The 24927-nt window shown below is 40.0% G+C and overlaps 1 protein-coding gene across 4 annotated transcripts; it reads right to left on the bottom strand.

Annotated features, from left to right (window-relative positions):
• Nucleotides 1-71: 71 nt before the first annotated feature.
• Nucleotides 72-24927, bottom strand: ACMSD (aminocarboxymuconate semialdehyde decarboxylase). 4 transcript variants are annotated; one of them, XM_035130411.2, is made up of 10 exons: nt 24814-24927; nt 21605-21649; nt 16243-16339; nt 13400-13449; nt 11662-11898; nt 10383-10476; nt 7107-7202; nt 6504-6676; nt 2886-2981; nt 72-2409 (listed from the first exon to the last, which is right to left on the bottom strand). In XM_035130411.2, the coding sequence occupies exons 1-10, from the start codon at nt 24868-24870 to the stop codon at nt 2347-2349; spliced, it is 1008 nt and encodes a 335-aa protein (XP_034986302.1). In that variant the 5' UTR covers nt 24871-24927; the 3' UTR covers nt 72-2346. The 4 variants fall into 4 exon arrangements, 3 of the variants coding, with proteins under 3 accessions (XP_034986302.1, XP_034986313.1, XP_034986322.1); XM_035130422.2 differs by lacking the exon at nt 7107-7202; XR_009558237.1 differs by lacking the exon at nt 72-2409 and having other exon boundaries at nt 3770-6676.

Genomic DNA, 24927 nt, shown 5'->3' with positions numbered 1-24927 from the left:
ACTCCGCCTCCTCCTCCGTCGCGGCCTCTCTCGCGAGAACTCAGAATCCCGCGAGGAAGAGTGACGGGACTTCCGCTCCTCTCCGGCTTTATGTATGCATATGTAGACAGTACTGTATAGACAACACCTCCAAACCATAGAGTTGTCCATAGACTCTGAACAGACTTTGGCTGTTCTCTATGGTGATGGTGTAGCTCGTCTTCAGATTTTGCCTCAGCCTTAGAGAAATCGAATAGCAGCAATATGTACAGTATTGAGTCCTGCCGGCTGCTGCCTGGAAGCTTATCTTCTCGGTTCCTTTACTCCTCCTTACCCACCTTTTCTTTCCCCCTCAAGACAAAATGTAAGGGAGGAAAAGGAGGATTTCAGCGCCGTAAGGCGGTCTGATGCGAAAGGGGACAGGTCTGAGTGTCCCGTGATATGCTCAATTCAGTGCAGACATTTGCTGTGTTCTATTCACTTGAATGCAGACACGTGGCCCTTTCACTACTCTGATTGTAGCCCTATGCAGACATGGGGGTAAGCCTGACTGAACGCAGTGGGATTTACAAGGAAGCATGAATGGGCTTGTATGAATGGGACTGTAAGTAATGGTGCTGAAGCAGGGCACCTTTCTTTCCTTCCTTGAGATCTTCTGCCCACCCAGTTGCTAAGCAGCAATTTGAGTACTGTAGTAGGCAACTGCTGACTGGGCCTCAATGAAAGGAAAGCAGGAGCTTGGAGGAAGGGTTTTTTTATTCGTGAGGATAAGAGAGGGAAAGTGAACACAACAGCTCTGCAAGAGATGTGCTTGTTAACTTTGTCTTTTCTATCCTGAGAGGAGCAGACAAGAGGTGTCCAGAACATAAGCCTAGCAGCAATGTAGTCTGACTGAAAGTTCTGGAGGAAGGAAAGGGCCCCTGGGGCCCAAAATCAATGTTACAACGAATCAGCACCCTCATGAAACCACACATTATGCTGGCAGATTTTCTTATCACTCATGCCTGTCCCCGTTTCCTTCCTCCAGAACCTTCAGTCAGAGACTACCTTGCTGCTACCGGTAGCTAGACTTGTGTTTGGGACATAGTGCCTCTGGTTCAATTCTCTTTCCCTCACACCATCCCCCACTGACATTCATTAAATTTCTCTTAGGCTTTCTGACAGAGTAGGAATCTGATGTACCAGGAACATTTGCACGCTCATCAAACCAACCAAAAATTAGATTTAGTAAAAGATATCATCTGCCCTGTTTTGCATTTCTCAGAACTAAAGTGAAAGTAGTCATTCTCCTACTCTGCAAAAGAATGTCAAAGGGAGCCTCCAGCACAAAATTGCAGAACACGAACTTATCAAAACAAATAAGATTTTTTGCATTTTAGCAATGACTCAAGATAGTGGCTTCCTGTCTCACCAGAGGTGTTAATTAACTTAGCAATACCAGGATGATTGTATTGTCAGGATGATTGTATTATTCGCTGCTGTGAATGGTTGCTTTATAACAGTATTAGGCTTTACATAGAATTGTCCAGATTGTTCTTTTTATATTTAATTGCATATGATTGCCCCATTCAAAAGGTGGTCACTTTCATGTTAATAGGATCACCTACAGAACAGTATGTAAAATAAGAGTTTAATAGGAAAGGGCTTCATGGAAGAAGTTAGAAGGCATTTAATGAATGCACTGCTATGATATGAGAGACCTAGGTGCAAATATACTGATAGGTTTCAAATAAAGAATTACCCCCTCTTCCATGTGTGAAAAAGAGCCATTGATACTCTATTCTATCTGCTGGATATGAACAGAACATATGTAGCCTTTCTTCATATAGTTGAAGGTGAATATTTAATAATTCTTCAAATGTCCTTTCTATACTATATCTTTGCTGAGGAGCTTAGCTGAATGCATTTCTCCACTTCAGCTCCCAAGTGAGGCTAGGGAGACTTCTGTTACTATAAATACATCCAGCACCTTGTACTTTCAAGAGCATTCCTACATGAACTGTGGCTCTGTTAAGCACAGCTCAAGTCAAGAGCCACAATTGTTGTACTACGGTTCCATGTGAGGAGGTGTTTCCTGAAATTCAGATCTGGCCATTTTGAATGCTGCTATAGAAATCCCCCAAAACATCAACAACTATAACAAACAATTGATTTTGTAGATAACAAGGGAATCTGCCAGATCTACACAATTGAAAGGCTTGGAATGCATACAGCTTGCATGAAGGTGCATGAAGATTCCAGATGTAAACCATAAATATTATACATACTTTTATTTGAAATTTTCATGGGGATGCATACACATAAGGATGTAGATAAATAATTATACATAAAGATCCAACACTGCAATAAATGTTTATAGTTCTGAGGTTATTCAAACTGCTTTCTGTCAAGATTCAAGAATGCAAGAGCATTGCCAAACTTGAGCTTATCCTGCAACAAAAAGTAAGGAGGCTTTTGAGAGTCTTAACAAATGTTTTGGATACAAATAATGGCTTGAAAAGAAATTAATATATCTGCACCAGTATTCTTTCCAAACAAATGTCCAGTGGCTTATTGTATAAAAATGAATTTAAATTATGAAATATGACAAACAACCAAGGACAGTAGTAGCCAACCATTATTGGTGGTTGCCTCTTCTCAGGAATCACTCAGCATATGCAGAGGACTCGAGAAAGGGATCAGCTCCTCATTTTTCACTGGGCTTTGCAAACTCCCACAAGCAGTGAAAGGGATTTCGCCCTTCGAAATCTGTTTCTCCTGCTGGGCACAAGGTAAGCAACTCTTTCCCTCTTGAACCACAAACCCTGCTCTGATTTGGACTACAATTCCCATCAGTCCCAGCCAGTGAAGTTGTGAGGGCTGGGACTGATGGAAATATTTTTTTTAAAAAATGTAATAATTAATACCTTTAGTTCATCATCAAACTCCATAGATTCAATAAGTTTTCCAGGTTCATGTTCTCCCAGTGGAAATGGATAATCTGTTCCCAGCATCACTTTGTCCTGAAAACAGAAATAAGCAGGTGGATAGCTTTCTTAGCAGCTAATTCAGGGAAGGAAAACCTGTAGTTCCCCAGGCATTGTTAGACTTCAGCTTCCACCACCTGTAACCACTCATCATGCTAGATGGGGCTGGCAGGAGTTGGAATCCAACAATAACCTGGGGACCAAAAGTTATTTGTCCTTGATTTAATAGGTGCACATTTTCCAATTTAAGAGTGTCCTATGGGGAGCATTATTATTATTTCTATAGACAAGTGAGGCACATTTTGATTATTATATGATAAAACTGTTTGGTTTTTCTGTGTGTGCAAATTGCTGGCCAGTAAAAGAGAGTCTATAGTGGGTAAAAGACGCCAGGAAGTTGAGAATTGTACAGGATTGTACTATTTACCTCAGAGGGTAAGTGTTTTTGTTGTAGGAGTAAGTGGATATAGTATATGTGATTGCTTTAACATATGCTATTACTGAATGGATGATTAGTGAGGAAGAAAACAATATTTTGTATTTAAAGAAGGCAACCCCTTTGCTTCCTTCTCCATAAAAAGGCTGTTCTTCTTGTGCAAATTGCTTCCCTTGTTATGGGTAGAGATAGCTGGAGGTTCTGAGGTACTGTAGCTTTTGTGATCATTTTGGATCATTCATAAATTATGTCCTGTGTTAAAGTAGAGGGAGGGAAATGTAAAGTTATGACTAAAGACGAAGGTGTATGGAGTGATCCATCATATCATAGCCATTTGTTTCCTTCTTACTGAGAAATGAATACAAACTGACACTTAAATAAAACAAACCCTGCTTCTTTTAGATATCACATTTACTCAGTGTTGAGTTGTCTTTGTGGTGCTCCAAGTACGTACTGCCACTGAGCCTAACCTGCCTCACAGGGTTAATAAAATGAGATTTCCTTATTTATGCCATTTTGAGTTCCTTGAAGAAAGGAAGACAGACATATGTTATAAACACATCTTAGAAAAAACAAACAATACAGTCACTGATATCAGAACAAATATCCAAAGCATTGATTTTGGAGGAAATTCTGGAGGCTCTGTACAAAAATATTTTCCCCTCTGCAAAATGTCTCCAGTAGGTGTCACTATGGGGTTTCTGAAATATACACTTCAATCTTAACACAGCTATGTCAAAGCACAGGCCCACTGCAATCTGCCTTGTGTCTTTTGGAAGCTATTGTAAAGTATGAAGGAAGAGATGTATGCCATAGATGACAAAGGAAATATTGGGCACAAAGGTTCTGGAAATCTGTGATTGGCCAAGATCTCTTACATGTGTCTACTACGGTATATACAGCCATGTACAGTATAAACCATGTACAGTATAAAGTAAAAAAATCTGACATGTGAAGTATACGTAAAGTACATGCCCTTAGGGACTTCAGATGCTCTTTCTCTTAAGATTCTAAGCTTGGAACTGTGTTTTATGGTAACATATATCATAACGTATACCGTAATGCTCAGAATAACAAATCCACCACCCGAGTGCTGATGTTCTAGAAACAGTTATCAGAGCAGACAGGGTGCTGGAAAATATTGTTACTTTCAAAAGTCATTGCCTTACATGGTTGCTAAAAGTTCAGTGAAGGTCAATAGAGAAACAAATTACACCCTGTTGGGTTAAAAGGAAGAGAATGTGTAACTTAGGTCTCCACATTCTGTTTCATAGCCACTTTTCTCATAGTCTGATATCATATCCAGCATGGGGCCAAAATGCATGCGGGTAATCAGTGCCTTTTGGGGAGGTGAGGGTTACAAATGAGGTGACAGTCCTCATACCTGGATAAAAGTGATATGGGTGTCTGCACAAACTGGCTTGAGGGGAGGGAATTCATTTCCCCTTAGCTGTGCGCTATTTTTGATGTAAAACATTACCTTCGCCTGGCCCTGCTTTATACATAATGGTGCTGCCCTGCCATATCTTACCAGGCCCTCTGCTTGAGCTGATAGGTCAATGTGGCCTTCCTGGACCCTATGGTTGCATAGATACCTATTTATCTACTTACACTGGTATGCTTTCAAACTGCTGGGTTGGTAGGAGGGTTGCAGATATAGGCATGGGTGGAAGAGGTGTCGGGGCCAAAAGCTGATGTCACAGGAAGTCAGTAGTGATATATGAGTTTTGCACCTTCCATGAGACAGGAGCAAGGGAGGAAGGACAGAATGTACCAGAAGCTGAGGGATAAATGGTGCTTAAAGGGAGGGAGCTATCAGAATCCCCTCTGTCTCCTCCCCTGCTGTCTCCCAGGACCAGGAGGGGCTTGAGGAGACAGGCACAGTGACAACTCCTGTGTTGAAGGAGTCACAGGTTGTTTGCCTTTGTGCTGTTAGAGGAGGATACTTAAGTATGGGGCTGAGGGCTGGCCACCCACTACTCCATCAGTCCAGTCCAGAGCATAAGCTCAAGGAGGGGCTCCAGCTGCTTAGCCATTTGTCCTCCTTGGGCTGGGTGTGCTCAGGACAGCTGATGATTTCTTTCTTTGCAATGGCCTGCATAAGTTTTGATTGTGTGCTCAGATACTGAATGTGGAAGGTATCTAATTTCATTCCAGCTAGCTGTATAAATTCATCAGTGAGAGATAGAAGTAAATGTGGAAAATTTTATGAGAGACAGTCCACAGCATCTGGAGATTTTCTGAAAGTTGCATTGATTCCACTGGGGAAAAGACTCACAAAGCTCTTGAATATTAAAATAACCTTCAAAATTAAAACAATTCAGATACAATTTGTTGGAGTGTGATCAGTGGTGCCTCATCATCTCCTACCTGACTGTATAAAAGTCAGACAGTGTCAAATCTCCAAGAGCCTAGTGCTTAAGCAATAATTAGCCACAGTTAAAGAGCTAGATTAATCCATGCTGTATCAGCTTTTGTTAATATCATTGTTGATGTGTTTTATTTTTAGCATTGTTTGCTGGTAAAATACTCAGCAAGTAAAAAAGGAGGAACTGGATCAATCAAATGGATTTATTAAGTATCAACAACTAGGTTTTTATTGGTGAATAAGGACAGAACAGGTCAAAAGGCCAGGCTCTAGATCAAGTGGACTGCTGGCATGTTCAAGTATCACTTCTCATCTTTGTGATCTCAGAATTAGGGAAGAGAATAGGAAGGGCAACCTTGAAAAGCACCAGCAAAATGCCACCATTTTCTCTCCAGCATGCCCTAATGCTGAATCTTCCTTCTAACCCACCTTCCAACCTGGAAAGTGGAAGAGTTAAAAGACTGGAGCATGTTAGAGAGAGGGTGACAAATTCCCATTTGCACCAACAGGAGCTTTTCTACTAAGGCAAATATCAGATATGGGGGCCCTTTCCAAACTGGGACCATAGCAGGGCCCAAAGGATTAAAGCCCCACCCCCACCCCTCACTATCTGTCATGGTCCCAATCCATATTAGGATGGGGGGCTATGCCTACGGTACTATTTACATCACATCTAGTTTGCTCTTCAGTGCGAAAGACTCAAGTGAAAGAGAGAGCTTACTTGCAGTCTTTAGCTAAACACCATCTCACTCACCTTTCCTATTACATCCGTTAGCATCTTCAGTGCACATGCATCATGAACAAGTGAATCTGTGTAGAATGAACCAAGGTATTTCTTTGGATCAATGTTATTATCCACTGCACACAAGTCAGGCCGCACGTTGAATCCATGGGAAATGCGCCCCACTGTATAAGGGAAAGAGCCACCTAAAAAGAAAGATGTGATGTCAATTACTTTGCTTCAATGAATATATCTAGGAGCACCATTAAACATTGTGAAATGATATAGACATTGCTGGTATCTTCAAGCTGGGGATTGAATCTGAGACTTTCTGCATATGGAATGCACATGCAGTGACCTCTGCTTCCCCATCCACATTCCTAACAGCTATTTCCTGATGTTGACCTTGAAAGGTCTAATCTGGCTCTACACCTGGAGTGCTGCCCTTGCCTCTACCATGCCTTAGCCACCCCCAGCTAAATGAACCTGAGTGTGTAATGCCCAAAAGCTTAAATAGGCTGACTTTGAGTAGGGGTAGTGTTGAATTACCACCCCATGACTAGTGTTTGTTGGGGCAAAGAGTTGTATACTGATGGTTTCTTGTGTCCTCCAGCCTTCCTGCTCTCAGATACTTACCTCCATGGGCAAAGCAAACTCTTAGCTTGGGAAAAATTTCAAATACCCCTCCCATAATCATGGAGCAAATAGCGATGGTTGTTTCCGAGGGCATTCCTAATAGCAAGAAATAGTTATTAATTATTTCTACAGTACTTCTATGCATAATGGTTTTGTAAAAATAAAATTATCACAATTATTGTGAAATCCACTTTGTATAATTGAAGAACTGATACTCCAACTTGACTTTACCAGGTCCCTCATTCATAATTTACCAGTAACACCTAAGAAAAGATGGCATGTGCTATAACATGATCACACAAAGAGTTTCCTTGCTCTCTTTCCACTTTATTCACTGCTACTTGCAAGGAAAATGAGTGTGATGGTGTCATGTCACATAGATGTTCCTGAGGGATGTGAGTCAGAAACACAGATTAGGGACCACAAGACACCCCTACATTGTTATTGTTGTTTCTTTTAATTTATATACAGCTTACATGCCTGGTCCTGAATGATTGATAAGTTTTACGTCCATTATAAAATTGTCACACATCGTTAAAATACACAATAAAAAGCCTGCTAAAAGCACAATTAAAAAGGTAAAAGGGCAATTAAAACAATTAGATCAGAAAGTTACAGTTCAGAGGAATGCTTGTCTAAGTATGTTAGTCACACTCAAAGTAGATCCATTGAAATCGATGGGCATGACTAATACGTTCAAAGGAGGAATTCAACACCATGCTCTTCTTATTGTTCAATCAGCATTTGGCTTGCCAGATGGAGTGATCTCCCCTCTCCTGTCCTCACCTGCTGTTCTAAAGGTTCTCCAACACACACCCTGAGCCAATTTCAGGAGATATTGGGAAGGAAGAGGGAGGAACCCAATTGTGCAAGTGGAAGTCCTTACAAAGGGCTTATGCTGATGGGCCTCATTAGTTGAATCCCACCCAGTGAGTCTACTCTGACTAAAACTTAGTTGGAAACAACAGACAACTGTAATTTGATAGGGTCCCCTATCACATTGATAATGAACCCACATTGCATGGAGTCTCTCTGCGCTAGAGCAAGTCACTTCCAAGAATGTGCAGTGTGACAGATGTGGAACCTTCCCATATGAAAGTCTATCCCAGTCTTTCCTTTCTGTTCTTTAGATATTGGATTCCCAACTCCCATGAGCCCCACTCAGCATAGACATGATGGGAGTTGTAGTTCAAAATATCTGGAGGACACTAGGTTGGGGAAGACTTGCCTGCTTCATATGGGTGTGAGCCGTTCTAATGCATTATGGTGACCATGTAGAGCTGCTACTATATAGAATGGTACTTTGTTGCCCCTTGAGATAATTAGATAACACGTTGTATTAATGCATTTGATGAGTTTACACAACATATATATATATTTTTCTGTTTTTATACTGTAAACCACTCTGTGATCCTCAGGTGAAGGGTGGTATATAATTTCAATTTTACAAAATAATCTGTATTTGTGGTGAGGAACAGAAATCTGCATGCTTCATTGACTTCCTCCCCTCCCCTTGCCTATTCATCTCTCTCAACTTGGGTTGATGTTGTAATACTGTGCGATGCTGATATTTCCCCGCTAGGTACTTAAAATAAAAATGAATTAATAGGTGCAGCTATGGTGCACTGCTCAGTGCCACTTATAAGCAAGCAAGTTAAAAGGTAGCAACATTTTCCTGATAAGGTTTTGTTACAAGTACAGCACTTAGCTTGTTTACATACACTTTGCCACATCCTCAAGAGTAACACTACAGATCTTTTTCATTTATAAAAAGTGGAAAGAATTCCCCACTGGCTTGAGAGAAGAAGTTTTACCAGCTCCTTTAGGGAACCTTGGTACCTGGGGTTATAGTCCTCTGCTTCCATCTTCAGTGGTTACAACCAAGGATCTTTCCTCCCCTGAATATTTCCTAATAGCCAGAGTGCTGTGCCATATACAGTATATGTTTCTCTCTTCCAATTGATGGGAATAAGGTTGCCCATAAGGAAGAGTGAATGGACAATATGCTTTTTAAAAATTCCTCAAGCAATCGAGCAGGCAGGCAGGCCAGGCCATAGGTGGCTCAGCAACTGCTCTCTCAACTCTCACTCATTCCTCTTTCCACCTCCCTTCATTTTCTGCCTGTGATATTATTTTTCTAGCAAATCACTGGCCCTGGAAGTTGGAATCAAGCCCTGTATTGACTACCTTCACCCACAGGAAGTACAGATTATCATATCAGTGACTGGCTGGTTGCAAATAATCCCCATGGAAGAAAGAAAGAGAGATGACAATTCAGTTTAAAAATAGCTGGTCTTCTCATCGCTACTTTTATTCTTGAAAAGAAATTTCATTTGAGGGAGAATGAACAATGTAGTATAAACAAAGAGCTATGGCAGAGAAGGCAGATATGCTTCTGCTTCTGTAAAGAGATTCAGAACATTAGGAGTATCCTAAGAAGTGCCAGGAGACATTTGGTCCCATGTGAGCTTAAATATAAAAAATGTTGAAGACCCATGTGGAGTAAAAGCGGGGGTAGGGTGGGGTGGGGGTTGAGATTGAATCTTGAGATCTGACAAAGCTAACAATTTTCTATCGTGTTAATTACAAGCAGCTTATTCCTATCTGCAATGTCTTTTGTGACTTCCGATGGGAAAAATGGGAAGCAAAACCGATTTATGCAACTTCATTTCATACTTCCAACTAGCATCCAAGGTGGTAACATACTTATTCAAGGACAATGCACAATCTGTGCTTCAGTTATCTCATAATGGTGGGTGTGTGGGTGTAAATTGCCACAATTTGCCACCACGCCACCCAGAGGCATGTGGCAGGAAGGTATTACATATGTGGAAATTTATATATCTCCCTTTCAGCACTTCTCAGGGTGATAGTTAAAGCCATTTTAAGAGGACTGCTGTATTAGGGAACTTAGAGCAATTGACGGCATCTTGATTAAATTAAAGCCCCTTGATGCAAACTTCATGGATATGAATGAATTTAAGGAACTGTAAGAAAAGTTGTGCAAATCTTCCTTGTACATTTTCAGTTGTGTCTCCTGCATTATTTCATTTATAGCCCACTTTCCCTCATCTACATTTTATCCCTATTAAAAAACCTTGTGAGATAGGTTGGGCTGAGAGATGGCGAATAGCCAAAGGTCACCCAGGGAGTTTCAGGTTGAGTGAGAATTTGAACTTGGGTCTGACACCCTGACTACTATGCCAAATTGGCTCATTGCTGTTACTCACAAACAAAATGAATGAATGTCTTTTAAGAATTGTAAGTGCTACTGACCTACAAGCCAGGGAAGCCAGTATTTAGACATCCTTCCATCTGTCTGCATGTCCCAGGGATGCACAAAGAGGCAGCAGTTTAATTGTTCAGCAGCCTTAAAATTAGAGGCAGTAGGGAAGAGTTTATTAAAAAGTCGACCCAAAATATGATATTTCAAGTAATACAATTGCCAATGTTTAAACGTAAGAGTCTGGTATTTTTATAACACAGGAGTAAAACATCTAAGAGCAATAATCATAGAATCTTATAATTGTAGAATTGGAAGGGATCCTATGGTCATCAAGTCAAACCCTCTGCAATGCAGGAATCTCAACTAAAGAATTCAGTCTCAGTGCTCACATGAAATTCCTCACTCATGCTTTTGTGGACTGAAGACAGAAAGCACAGTCATGTTTCAGCCCAACCAACCTCACAGGGTTGTTGTGAAGATATGAAATGGTGCTGGGGTGGGGTAGAAAGAGATACACTGTTTCCTGAGCTCCTTGGAGCAAGATTGTGATAAAAAATATAACAAATAATTGCTAGGCTTAGGACGATCTATAAGTCAGTTAATGGGTTTCTCCAATGAGCTGGAATCTCCATCAGCCAGTGCCTGAGCCCACTTGCAGCATTTAGATATACATACATGTACTATCCCCCTTCTCCTTTTCTTATTACTTTTCATCTTGTATTCATTTATATTGTAAGTAGGTACATGCCTTTTTAAAAATTCTGTGTGAAGCACTTCAATTATTTTAAGTGCAAAATGAATTATTCATTGTTATTATTAGTAGCATTAATAATTTTATATGGGTCTCCTGATTAAGTTGGTATGTCAGGGTACATAGCATTTACATATACAGGAACTACCAAGTTCATAGCATCTACATACACATGTCCACCAGCATCTGCACTGGGTCCCTGTTGTCTTCCAGGTTCAATTCACAGCACTGTGCTGGTTATCATTTTTAGAACTCCAATCACTTTGAGCTTCAACATACATGAGACATTACTACTATCTCCTTTTAAGATCCCATTCCTGCATGCTTCCCTTATTCCTCAGTGAAAGATAAAAATGATATCTGTAGTTTACAGCTCATCTAGATTTTCATATCTCCTTTAGGGAAGTTTTTAATGTTTGATGTTTTATTCTGTTTTTAATCTGTTGGTAGCTGCCCAGGGTGGCTGGGGAAACCCAGCCGGATGGACGGTATAAATAAATTATTATTATTATTATTATTATTATTATTATTTTATTATTATTATTATTATTATTAGAAACAAGGGAATTTCTACTCACAGCATAGACTGAAAAGAGTTCTGGGGCATTTAGGTTCCAGTTGTTGATATGAGATCCTATCTGCACACCAGGAAATCCAAGCTCTTTCACACAACGATGCAATTCCTTCACAGCCAGGTCTGGAGCTTGCATGGGGAGGGTGCCAAGGCCAACAAACCTCTTTGGGAACTTCTTCACAGTAGTGGCTAAGTCATTATTTAAAAATTGGCACAGGTCTAGAGTATCCTGTGGTTTGGCCTGGTAAGAATCATTAAAGGAAGAAGGAATTAACATGTGGTTTTCAAATCGGGAGAGAAACAAAAGCTGGTTGTGTAAATAACCTTTAGGTGGAGTCTCAAAGAACAGTGCATATGCAGAACTCTAGAATTAAGTCCCTTTGCTTCACAGAACAACTAAATATGATAGCTTAGTTAGGAACCTATGATCTCTTAGCAGGACAATTAAGAAGAAAAAAGAAGTACAAACACTAGAGATGGTCAACTTGATTGGCTACTTCAGGGCTGCACCTGTGAGCCAATCTGGTTGTGAATTGACTTCTGCCAGCAGCCTGCTTGGCTGCTCCTGTAGGCCAATCAGGTTGTGGATTGACTTCTGCCAGCAGCCTGATTGGCTGCTCCTGCAGGCCAATCAGACTGCTGCATTCTGGATCCTATTGTACTAGGATTCAGCTCAGTACATAACACTCAAAGAACAGTGCATATGCAGAACTCTAAAATTAAGTCCCTTTGCTTCACAGAACAACTAAATATGATAGCTTAGTTAGGAACCTATGGTCTCTTAGCAGGACAATTAAGAAGAAAAAAGAAGTACAAACACTAGAGATGGTCAACTTATCCTTTGATGAGGCACCAATCCATGAAATCAACCTAATGCACCATACACATAAAGTACAACCTGGAAAACACACAGATACTACAAAATTCTTTGCAATTGCTACTGTTGTGTAATACACAGCAATCATCCAGAAAATGAGATGCTTCCCTACACACAGAAATCCAACTCCTTATACACACAGACACTGCTAATTAGTTAAAGTCCTGCTGGGGCAGCAATATATATATTTGATGGGCCCCACCCCTTTTCAATGCAGGAGGTCACGGGTTGAAACTCTGGATGTGATTTTCCACTAGATGTAGCACCAAATACAAAAGTTCTTTAGCCACCACCATAATTGGAGCAGATGCCTGTGCTGTTACCATTGCTCTTTGATGCCTCTGAAAGCACTTTTGCACAAGTAGAACAAAAATGGAACCTGAATGGCAAATGCTAAATTCCATTCTATCACCTAGAAGCTTCATTCAGACTAGTTCTGGTTTCTGAGCCCTCAGTGGACACATTGCCCATCTGGCTCTAAGAATTTATTCACAATCATGTAGATTGGGAGAAGCCAATTTTAAAATGAAAGTTAAGCTTTAGTATTAGAGTAAAGCAACTAATGTTGTTATAACGAGCAATATTTAGATATGTTATTAATAATTAACTTCCATCCATTATCATTACAGTATATCTGAGAAATAAGACAAATATATCCAGCTTTATACACAATTATTTATAATCCATCAGACCTAATCTATACAATGACATCTGTTGACATTCTTTAGTCTCCTGAGACTTCTGCCATTGCAACGTATCTGATTAATCAGAAGGATTTCTGCCTTCCTTTTTGCATGTGGAGTTCATGGTTGCTGGATTTTTGCAATACAAAAACGCTGTAGTTCTTTTCCTTGACTTGACTTACCCAATAACTAAACATGACAGGAACTGTAGAAAGGGCCTGGACAGTGACTCCTATAGAACAAAATTAATAAAATTTGTTTTTATAAATGCCTTTAAAAAAATTTTTTTAAAAAATAAGCAAACTATTCCAGAGTAGTTACAGGTAGGTAGCCGTGTTGGTCTGAGTCGAAGCAAAATAGAAAAAAATTCCTTCAGTAGCACCTTAAAGACCAACTAAGTTTTTGTTTTGGTATGAGCTTTCGTGTGCAGTGTGTATCTGAAGAAGTGTGCATGCACACGAAAGCTCATACCAAAACAAAAACTTAGTTGGTCTTTAAGGTGCTACTGAAGGAATTTTTTTCTATTTTTATTCCAGAGTAGTTTGTTTATGAACAATGAGACATCTCTGGACAGTTTGGGGATTGTTTTATTCACCACATAGCAATCAACTACTTTAGAGATAAACTTGAACCTGTTTTCCTGGAGGGAGGCAGTTAATGAGTATCTTTGAAAAATAATCCACTACCATTGAATGGCTCTTCAAGAAGAACACTTGAACTGTTACTTTGGTGCTTCCAGGTTTGAATGTAGATGGAAATTTATCAGTGCATTTCTGTACTAGTATATTTTGCAGTCTGCTTTAGCTCTTCTTATAGCGAAATTCCAGCTTAAACTGAAGAAAGTAGGAAAAACCCCTGGGCCAGTAAGACACAAGCTAAATCAAATCCCTTAGTGGAAGTGAGGAACAGGTTTAAGGGTTTAGATTTGTTGGACAGAGTGCCTGAAGAACTATGGATGGAGGCTCGTAACATTATACAGGAGGCAGCAACGAAAACCATCCCAATGAAAAGGAAATGCAAGAAAGCAAAGTGACTGTCCAATGAGGCCTTACAAATATCGGGGGAGAGAAGGCAAGCAAAATGCAAGGGAGATAGGGAAAGATACAGGAAATTGAATGCAGATTTCCAAAAAATAGCAAGGAGAGACAAGAGGGCCTTCTTAAACGAGCAATGCAAAGAAATAGAGGAAAACAACAGAATGGGAAAAACCAGAGATCTGTTCAAGAAAATTGGAGATATGAAAGGAATATTTCGTACAAAGATTACCATAATAAAGGACAAAAGTGGAAAGGACCTAACAGAAGCAGAAGACATCAAGGAGAGGTGGCAAGAATACACAGAGGAATTATACCAGAAAGATATGGAGGTCTTGTACACCCCAGGTAGTGTGGTTGCTGACCTTGAGCCAGACATCCTGGAGAGTGAAGTCAAATGGGCCTTAGAAAGCACTGCTAATAACAAGGCTGGTGGAAGTGATGGTATTCCAGCTGAACTATTTAAAATTTTAAAAGATTATGCTGTTGAGGTGCTACACTCAATATGCCAGCAAGTTTGGCCAGAGGATTGGAGAAGATCAGTCTAATCCCAATCCCACAGAAGGGCAGTGCCAAAGAATGCTCCAACTACTGCACAATTGCGCTCATTTCACACGCTAGCAAGGTTATGCTTAAAGTTCTACAAGGCAAGCTTAAGCAGTATGTGGACCGAGAACTCCCAAAAGTGCAAGCTGGATTCCAAAGGGGGAGAGGAACCAGAGACCAAATTGCAAACATGCGCTGGATTATGGAGAAAGCTAGAGAGTTCCAGAAAAACATCTGCTTCATTGACTACGCAAAAGCATTTGACTGTGTCGACCACAGCAAACTATGGCAAGTTCTTAAAGAAATGGGAGTGCCTGATCACCTCATCTGTCTCCTGAGAAATCTCTATGTGGGACAAGAAGCTACAGTTAGAACTGGATATGTAACAACTGATTGGTTCAAAATTGGGAAAGGAGTATGACAAGGCTGTATATTGTTTCCTTGCTTATTTAACTTATATGCAGAATTCATCATGCGAAAGGCTGGACTGGGTGAATCCCAAGCCAGAATTAAGATTACCCCCCAAAAATATCAACAACCTCAGATATGTTGATGACACAACCTTGATGGCAGAAAGTAAGGAGGAATTAAAGAATCTTTTAATGAGGGTGAAGGAGGAGAGCACAAATATGGTCTGAAGCGCAACATCAAAAAAACTAAGATCATGGCCATTGGTCCCATCACCTCCTGGTAAATAGAAGGGGAAGAAATGGAGGCAGTGAGAGATTTTACTTTATTGGGTTCCATGATCACTGCAGATGGTGACAGCAGTCACGAAATTAAAAGATGCATGCTTCTTGGGAGAAAAGCAATGACAAACCTAGACAGCATCATAAAAGGAGAGACATCACCTTGTTGACAAAGGTCCGTATAGTTAAAGCTATGGTTTTCCCAGTAGTGATGTATGGAAGTGAGAGATGGACCATAAAGAAGGCTGATTGCTGAAGAATTGGTGCTTTTGAATTATGGTGCTGGGGAAGACTCTTGAGAGTCCCATGGACTGCAAGAAGATCAAACCTATCCATTCTTAAGGAAATCAGCCCCGAGTGCTCACTGGAAGGACAGATCCTGAAGCTGAGGTGCCAATACTTTGGCCACCTTATGAGAAGAGAAGACTCCCTGGAAAAGACCCTGATGTTGGGAAAGATGGAGGGCACAAGGAGAAGGGGACGACAGAGGACGAGATGGTTGGACAGTGTTCTCGAAGCTACAAACATGAGTCTGACCAAACTGTGGGAGGCAGTGGAAGACAGGAGTTCCTGGCCTGCTCTAGCAATGGGGTCACAAAAAGTCGGACACGACTAAACGACGAAACAACAATAACACTCAACAAAAATGCAATATATATTCTGAAAATCAATTGTTAATGCTTTGCAAAAGCATCTTTTAAAAGCTTCTGTTGCCATACTGGATGTCTGCATAGTACACATCCATACTGATAGTACCTGATTGGTCCATCTGTTTAATCCGAACCTCTGGATCCCAACAGTTCTCTTGGATAACTCTGAAAAGTTTCCCATCTTTCATCATTTTGGCTTCCCTCTAAAAAATCAGGGACAATTATTAAGGCAAATGTTAATAGATTTCCTTTTAAAGGAATATTTCCATATATTCCTTGTCTGTTATTTATTAATCTAGTACCCAACGGCTTTTGCTGACTTGATCTTTGTAACAGCACAGCAGTTTACTGTGACACCTAGGTAATGCTAGAAAACTAGGGCCATATGGCAGGAATCCATGCTGTATTTCATTCCCATGTTTGTGATGGATGAGCTAAATCCAGGGTAGCCAATGTGATACCCTACAGATGTTGCTGAACTACAACTCCCATCACTTGAAGTTAAGGCTGATAGAAGTTTTTAATTTATTAATTTTATATCCTGCTCTCCTTCCCAAAGGAGCCTAGACTCTTCATTTATTAAAAAATACTATTAAAACACATTTCAAAACTGTTTATAATGTAAAAAACTTTAAGAAAAGATATAGCAAAGCCGTGTGTCTGTAACCGTAGTTCATAACATATGGATGATATGACTTTGGCTAATCTTGGACTAAACATATATATTTATTTATTTAACAAAATGTTATAGCTCTTAATCAACAAAAACTTCTAAGAGGTTTACATAAAAAATATAAAATACTCCATTAAAAATAAAGATAAAATCAAATGTTAAAAGCAAGTTGACACAATATTTTAAAATCAAAATGTAAATAAAAACATCCGTTTCAAAGCAAATATCTGTATTATAATTACGCATTAGAATTCATGTCTGGTTAGGCTTCCTTAAACAAAGAAGTTTTAGCAGGTGTTGAAAGCAATACAGTACATCAATTTTGTCTGCACCTTCACAACTTTGTGTTTTGACCCAGCGGGTTTCTTGCAAGTTCTTAATAAAGCCATGATACCAAGGACATTTTAAACCTTGAATATGTTACTAGCCTCATACATCATTCATAACAACTGATAAATATTTTAAAACCTCAATTCCGCCCCCACCCCCCAAATTTCATTGTGACTATATTTTGGCAGGCTCCTGGAATGACTTGGCAGCTGTGTCACAATTCAAGAAAATTGCTCCAAATATCACAAGCTATAATTACAGTGCCGCCATCTGATTCCTCTGGCAAATATATTTCAAGAATTTATTTTCCAAAGTGCCAGGAGGGAAGAACTTAAGCATATATTCCTACAGAGTATGGATGTATAAGTCCTCTGTTGACTTTTACATAACAGGCACCAAACGGTTTAGAGAAGATGGAAATGACCTGGTGGAATCAAGCATCTTGTTGTATAAAAATAGATGATGGGGATTCATTTTGTTACGATCAGTGGGAATATTTTTTGGTATGCACAGTAAGTTGTGTGGTTCTTTGGCTGGCAGATTGTTATATGGAATCATTGCAGTACTGAAGCAATACTAAAAAGACTATAATTTCTCTAGGGGTTCTCCTTTAAACCCTCATAAATAAATGCTGACTGTAGCAAGAGAAGTAATAGCCTTTCCAATGGCCTGGAGGGTTATGCTATGAGATGGGATCCCCAATGAGCAATGTCCTAATTAAAAACAGTGGCTCCCCCACTCCATCTGCATTAGTGATGTGCAGACTATAGCAAGCCCAATGCAGAACGAAAACAAATCTGCTTAGTTCAATTAGATGGACGGAGGTAGCTCTTTCCCCATTAAAAGGTTTGGGCTTAAATCACATAGTCATTCAATCATCAGCATGAACACACATGACCCAGATATATTTTAATACAAGCACTTATTTGCTGGATCTGTAGTTAAAGTTAATTTGGAGCTGATTCTCAGAGGCTTTGCAGTTAATTATTTGACACATGGATCCAGAGAAAATGAGTTTTCCATTGCAAGCTATGACTGCCACACTGAGCTCTTCATAAAGTTAATCTAAGGCTTCCCTTCTTGTGGCCAAATCTTTGTTTTATAACATAAACAGTGGGTTCTATTGCAGCATTTCCCAACATCTATTGATACTGACTTCCACAAATTCTAGCAAAAAACAAGAAAATACCATTTTGGTCAGATGATGATGAAACAACCCCAATATATGCCTGGGTTTTTTTTTGCATAAACTATTTTGAGGAAATAATATATGATATAGTAAAGCTGGAGCAAAGTGTGTTTTTCTTTTTTTCATTTTAATGTTGTGTGATGGGAGCTGGTATTTTCTACCTAAGGGAAAACAAGCTTCCCTTGATGTGGTAAGCCTGAGCTCTCACCACATAACAGTGCATTCCAATGAAATAATTACTGAATGAAAAAATTGATGTGGTCAAGGCACCCTATGGTGGCTTTACCAAGCCAAAATAAATAAATAAAGCTAGTAGCTCAAATTACTTTTAACAAAAAAAGGTAACTCTTTAATATATCAAATTGAAAACCTAAAATATAAACCTTCCCAAGGACTGAGAGTCTTGGAAGCCCTGCTCTAAGCTGCCTCACCTTCTGAAGTGACAGGAGCCAGCTGCCTAAGAAATAAGGCAAGATGGTGCCTTCTCTTCCATGTACAGAAGTAAAGCAGACCGGTGGTTGAATTTCACTTCAGCACTGGTGAGTGGACAGCATCCTCCACTGTACCAAAGCAGTATGCTTGTATAAAGGTAAAAGGACCCCTGACCATTAGGTCCAGTCACGGACGACTCTGGGGTTGTGGTGCTCATCTTGCTTTACTGGCCAAGGGAGCCGGCGTACAGCTTCCGGGTCCTGTGGCCAGCATGACTAAGCCGCTTCTGGCGAACCAGAGCAGTGCACGGAAACGCCGCTTACCTTCCTGCCGGAGCCGTACCTATTTATCTACTTGCACTTTGTGCTTTTGAACTGCTAGGTTGGCTTGTTTAGGGTGTACAAAATTACACCCTCACATCCCTGAAGTGAAGACACATGATGAGACATACTTTTGGTGCAAAATAATGACTGTAAAAATACCTGCAGCAAAGTGTCCACCACCACAAACACTAGCAGGCATAGTAATGGCACAGGAATTGGAGGGGGGGCAGCAACAACTCCACATGCCTTTGTCTTACAGGGTTGGGGGGTGAGTTGCTGTCAAAGCCATCTGAGGGTGGTGCTTCCCCTATAAAGGCAGCCACCACCCTCACCCCTTTGGCCACTGCAGTGGTGTGATTCCTTGCACCACTCCATTCATGCAAGGAGTGAGCCCCAGAGCCTTCCTCTGACTATGGGCTGGGTGGGGCAGATGTAGCCTCCATGTGAAATTGTGGTGGAGCAGCTATCTTCTAACACTGTACCTTCACTCTCCAGCATCTACCTCATGAATGCTCAATATTATGATTAACAGACACAGTATTTTTAATTAGCAGTACGTTCTTCATCCAGTACATTCTTTTAACACTTGGTTGTTATAGAGATCACTAAATTGCTGTCACTGCATCTTAGGCATAAATGATACAAATTAACATTCTTTAAAGTTGCTGTTTCAGGTGTTTAACCTTACAAAATTATTATGAGACAACTGTATCTGATTTCCAGAGAGGCTTAAATCTAGGCCAGCTTTTAGGTCATGTACAAGAATGTTTTTTTCTACTGAGGTGATGGCAAATTTGAGATGTGATCCTTGAGCTTGTTAAAAGTTGCTCTTCAGAGGGAATGAGCTTTAGGCAGTGGTTGTTATGGAGACGTGAAAAAAATGATTCAGACAAAGATTCAGGGGGCAAAAGTGAAGAAAGCAAAAATCTTAAGAGGTTTTCAGAGTTTGGGATATTGTATTTCTTCAGATCTATACAATGCTTCTTACTTTTTCCCCAGTTACTTTTGGGGCACACTGAAAAGGGCATCATTTCACTTTTTCTCTATATAATAACTCTAAATAACCATGGGTTATTTAGTTAACTGTTCCTTAGTCCTTTGCTTTTTAGCTGAGCTGTGGGATTTCCCCTCTCTGTACATATTATTTAATCAGAATTTTCTCTCCGCAGGCTTCAGTTTACAGGCAGTGTAGGAATGGCCTTGAAATAATTACTTATTACTGGGAAGCAGAAATAAGCTAATGAGCTTGCTTGAGGCCAGATTCATTTCATTTAAAATGGGTTGGACTGAGTTCAGGACCTGGACCTCCATTAAATATTTTGTAAATGGAACAAATCTGAGGTATAGGAGAGGGTTTGCATATACAGAAAGGTGACAACCACTACTGTCATTGCTCATGTCATGACTTCCCTGAAAATAAAGCACAGTAACATGTTATGAATGAGATAGTTGGTCAAAGTGCCTTCACTCCAGATATTCGGTACGTACATTTTCTGTCTTTCAGGAATGTTAAGTAGACATACATATTCTTGCAATTTTCGCCATTCAGTTTGCTAAGTGCCACATGGCTAGTGTCCCTAACATCACCTGGTTTTGTAAATGTGTACTGTATTTGTACATTTTTCTCAATATAAACAGTTTGAAAGATAACATGTGTTTGTGAACTGGTGGTCACTGACCATGACCGAGACATTGATGTCATAGTAGATGGCTTTGATGAAGATGTTGACCCAGTGTGCAACAGCTGTGAAAAGGGCAAATTCCATGCTTGGAAACCACTGATATCGTTATCCCATTATACAAATCTATGTTGTAATCACATTTGGAATACTGTGCCCCGTTCTGACTACCTTACCTCAAAAAGAATATTATAGAGTTAGAAGAGTCAGGAAAGATAAAATCAAGTACCTCTTCATAGTTAAACTATGGAACTTGCTTCCACAGAAGGCAGTGATGGCCACCAACTTGGATGAACTTAAAAGAGGATTAGACAAATTTTTGGAGGATTAGGCTTTTGTGTTCAGGTCCTACATGAACCTTACCGTAGATGGGTCATTGCCTGATTCAGCAGGCTCTTCTTATGCTTCTTATGTGCATGAGAGTGAGCTTTCAAATTTATATTTAAAAAAAGGACAGCCAAAAGAAGATACACCTCCACACAGGACCTAATTAATTTATAGGATTCATTGTCACAATATGTGGTGATGGATATTTGTTTAGATTTAAAGGGGGGGTAGGCAATATAATGGAGGATCAGTTTATTAGTTAAGTCCTGAATCAGTATCATTTTTCAATACCTCAACCGGAAGGGGCATCAGCAGTAGAGGGCTGTTGCCTTCATGTGTTGATTGTGGGCTTCCCAAAAGCATATGGCTGGCCACTGTCAAAAATCTGAAGCTGAATTTGATTGATCTTTGGACTAATTCAGTAGGGTTATTCACATAGATTTTTCCATAATTTTAATATATATTCCTAGATAATTTTTAATTCGTGGGTCACATAGGTCAGAAACACAGCTTACCTCACAGTGTTCCTCCAGCTGAATCCATCCACCATAGCCATATCTCTAGGAGGAGAAGTATACATATGGTTAAATTCATAGCCATGGAAACAGGAGTTGAGGATATCATGTGAAGAACTATTCTGACTGGAGCCAAATTGTGACCATAGGGATGTAGGGCTATTTTGGGGATTTCCAAAAATTTCTCTTAGCTATGGAACCCGGTTTCAAATATATAGCTACTTAACAAATGTTAAGTCAATAATAGAGTGATTTCACATTTAAATCTGTTGTGTTCAGGCTCTGCTTATGTAGTCCAGGATGCAGCCAGCCCCTATTAGAAATAGAATGCTGAACTAGCTGAACATTAGACTAGACCTGCTGGACTGGATCTCTTAGGACTAGTCTTCCAATGCTTAAGGTAGCTTCCAGCAGAATAAATAATTAACAATAAAACATGTTGAAAGCAATAATCTACGGGTTCTACCCACAGCAATTTAATTGCACTTGGGTCCCATTGCAATTGTGACTTGGGCTGCAATCCTAACCCCATTTACTTGGGACTAAAGTCTACTTCTCTTGGATTCAGTAGTACTTTCTTTTGACAACCCATGGTTAGGACTGTGTTAATGGAACCTACTGCAATTAACTTGTTAAGGTTCTAGCACAATGAATGACCAGCACAAGAGCTGCAATGCTTTGCTCCAATGCTGGGGCAAAGGCACCAACAACCACTGACCCTGTTTTATCGGTATAGAAGGTGACACGAGGACAGAGGGCCTTTTCATTTCTGAAAAGCAGCCCACGATGGCATAAAAGGCAGGACCTCAAGGTGGCATACATAGTTCTCCCCATCCTCATTTTATCTTCACAACAATCCTGTGAGGTAGGTTGGACAGAAGGACAGTGACTAGCCCAAGGTCAGCTTCATGGCTGAGAGGAGATCTGAACCCTGGTCTCTTAATACTAGTAGCCCAACATTCTAACTGCTATACCACCCTGGATTTCTTTCTTATTGGGGCAGTTCCATTTTTAAAGCACACAGAATGTTAGCTGTCCTATAGTTGAATGGTCCAGGACAGTACTGTCCAGCTGCTTGTCCTATGATGTCCATAGTGGTGCCACATCTGCAAAGCAGATGGGATGGGACTGGGCTACCATCAGGATGAATTTTGTTATGATTTCAGAAAATATCTACTTCCCATTCCGCCAAAATGGACTTTTACAGCACAATGCAGGCTACTTGGAATTGTGTTCCATTGAGTTCAGTGGGGCTTACTCCTGAGTATGTGTGCATTGAATGCTAAGCCTTTATTATGAAACCAGGAGTAAAATCTTGGGTTTGTGATAAAAAATTTTTTAAAAAAATCTGCTGAGCTGTAATTAGTTAATCATTAGTGTAGGCATATATTGATTCTCCCTTTCAGCTTCTATGCTTCAGAAGCAGGGGTGAAGGTCACCTTCTTTTATTAATATTTAAAGAGCAGAGAAAAGCTTCAAATACACAAGTGAAATGTCCATTGATTCTCCCAGAGAGGTTTAAAACTCTTCTGATATCCAGGGGTTGAGGATTGCAGATGAAATAAAGGCAGCTTTCTTTTATTTCAAACATTCTTGGGTTTGAAATATCTCATTATGAGAGACTGAAAAAGTACTCTGAAATAGCCAATAACTAGTTCACATAGAAGCAACTTTAATACATCTGCACGAATAACCTGGCACAAAACCTGCAATTTTTGTTTTCCATTAATGTAAAACTGTATTTTGCATGGATTATCCCCTGCAACACCCCTCTGCAGAATGAAGTTCTTTTTGTAAGTGATGTGCTCATGCACTGATTACTACCAGTTTAAGATAAGGTTGGTATGTTAGTAAAAAGTTACCCAACTCTTAGTTCATAATGTGCCCAATCAAAGTATTGTTTTAATGTGAACCTCTGAGTTTTGCGGGGCCAGATATAAACCCCAGAAACATCAAATAATAGTTTGAAATAAACAGTTTGACTGATAGATTGGAAAAAGAACAGGGGGAGTACATCTCTGTTATTCTTCCTTGATCGCTCAGCTGTTTTTAATGCCATTGACCATAGTCTCCTTCTGAACCAACTTAGTGGACTGGACATCACTTTTTGTGCATCACTTTGTCATGCACAAAAGCCGCTTTGTCATACTGGCCACATGACCTGGAAGCTGTACACAGGCCCCCTCGGCCAATAGAGCGAGATGAGCGCTGCAACCCAGAGTCAGTCACGACTGGACCTAATGGTCAGGGTCCCTTTACCTTTATGCATTTAAATACATTGGCTGCAATGCTAGATATACTGTATTTGCTAGGGAGTAAGTCCCACTGAATGGTAGCACTTCTGAATAAAAATGCATAGGATTGCACCATACACTAATAACTCAATGATGCTTACAATGGATGAAGAAAGATGCTGATAAAGGGTATGTTCACATTACAGCTTACTCTGCATCCAGAGTGCTCCAAGTGCTAGTTTTTCAAGCTGCATACACATAATTTTGGCCACAGTATTGATCATGTAGTTTCTTGAGAAACACTCTTCTTCAACGCATTCCCTCCCCCTCAAACCAGCTTCAATCTGACTAGAAAACATAAGCTGCATTCAGTTCATACTTAAGCTGTGTGTGTGTGTGTGTGTGTGTGTGTGTGTGTGTGTGTGTGTGTGTGTGTGATACAGCCATCATGTAGGTGCAGATGGCAACTTAGTTAATTGGAATTCTTGGTTGTTGTTTTTCCAGGGTTGGGGGAAACTAAAAAGGTCATGCGGGTGAAGACCTCCTCATCCCCTCTCCAAAAGTGCAACACTGCAAATGTGGCTTTTATTCACAGCAAGGCAGCTGAAAACTTTATATTTTTATTAAAAGGTGAAAAAGAAAAGGGACAATTTTCTGTCAGTATTTTTTTTAAAAAACCCAGCACAGAGAGAACCCTGTCTGCTTTACCAAGCAACTATCAGAACATCTTTGTTTAATGGATTCAAATCAATGGAATAGTCAAAATGTCCTCTGGCAAATGCTAGGGGGCCAGAAGCATTTGGAATTTAAGATCAGTCATCTTCTTTAAGAGTTCAGCCTAAAAATATATACCCAGAAGGGAGTTCTCAAAGCCCAGGAGTATGAGAGATAAAGCTCAGCTGAAAACATTCATAGCAATCAGAAACAATACTTGTACCTAGAGCTTTTGTACCAAATATCCAGTCTAGCTATTACCTGTTTTAGATCAGGCCACTCCTTAGGCAGAATGTGACTATGAATGTCAATTTTCATTTCTGTAGGTTCACCTGAAGATTAGTTTCAATAAAGGCTTGCCCCCGATAAACTGTA

The sequence above is a fragment of the Zootoca vivipara genome, chromosome 1, assembly GCF_963506605.1.
Source record: "Zootoca vivipara chromosome 1, rZooViv1.1, whole genome shotgun sequence".
NCBI lineage: Eukaryota > Metazoa > Chordata > Lepidosauria > Squamata > Lacertidae > Zootoca > Zootoca vivipara.
The sequence above is the reverse complement of the archived record's forward strand: the minus strand, read 5'-3'. Positions and strand labels throughout refer to the sequence as shown.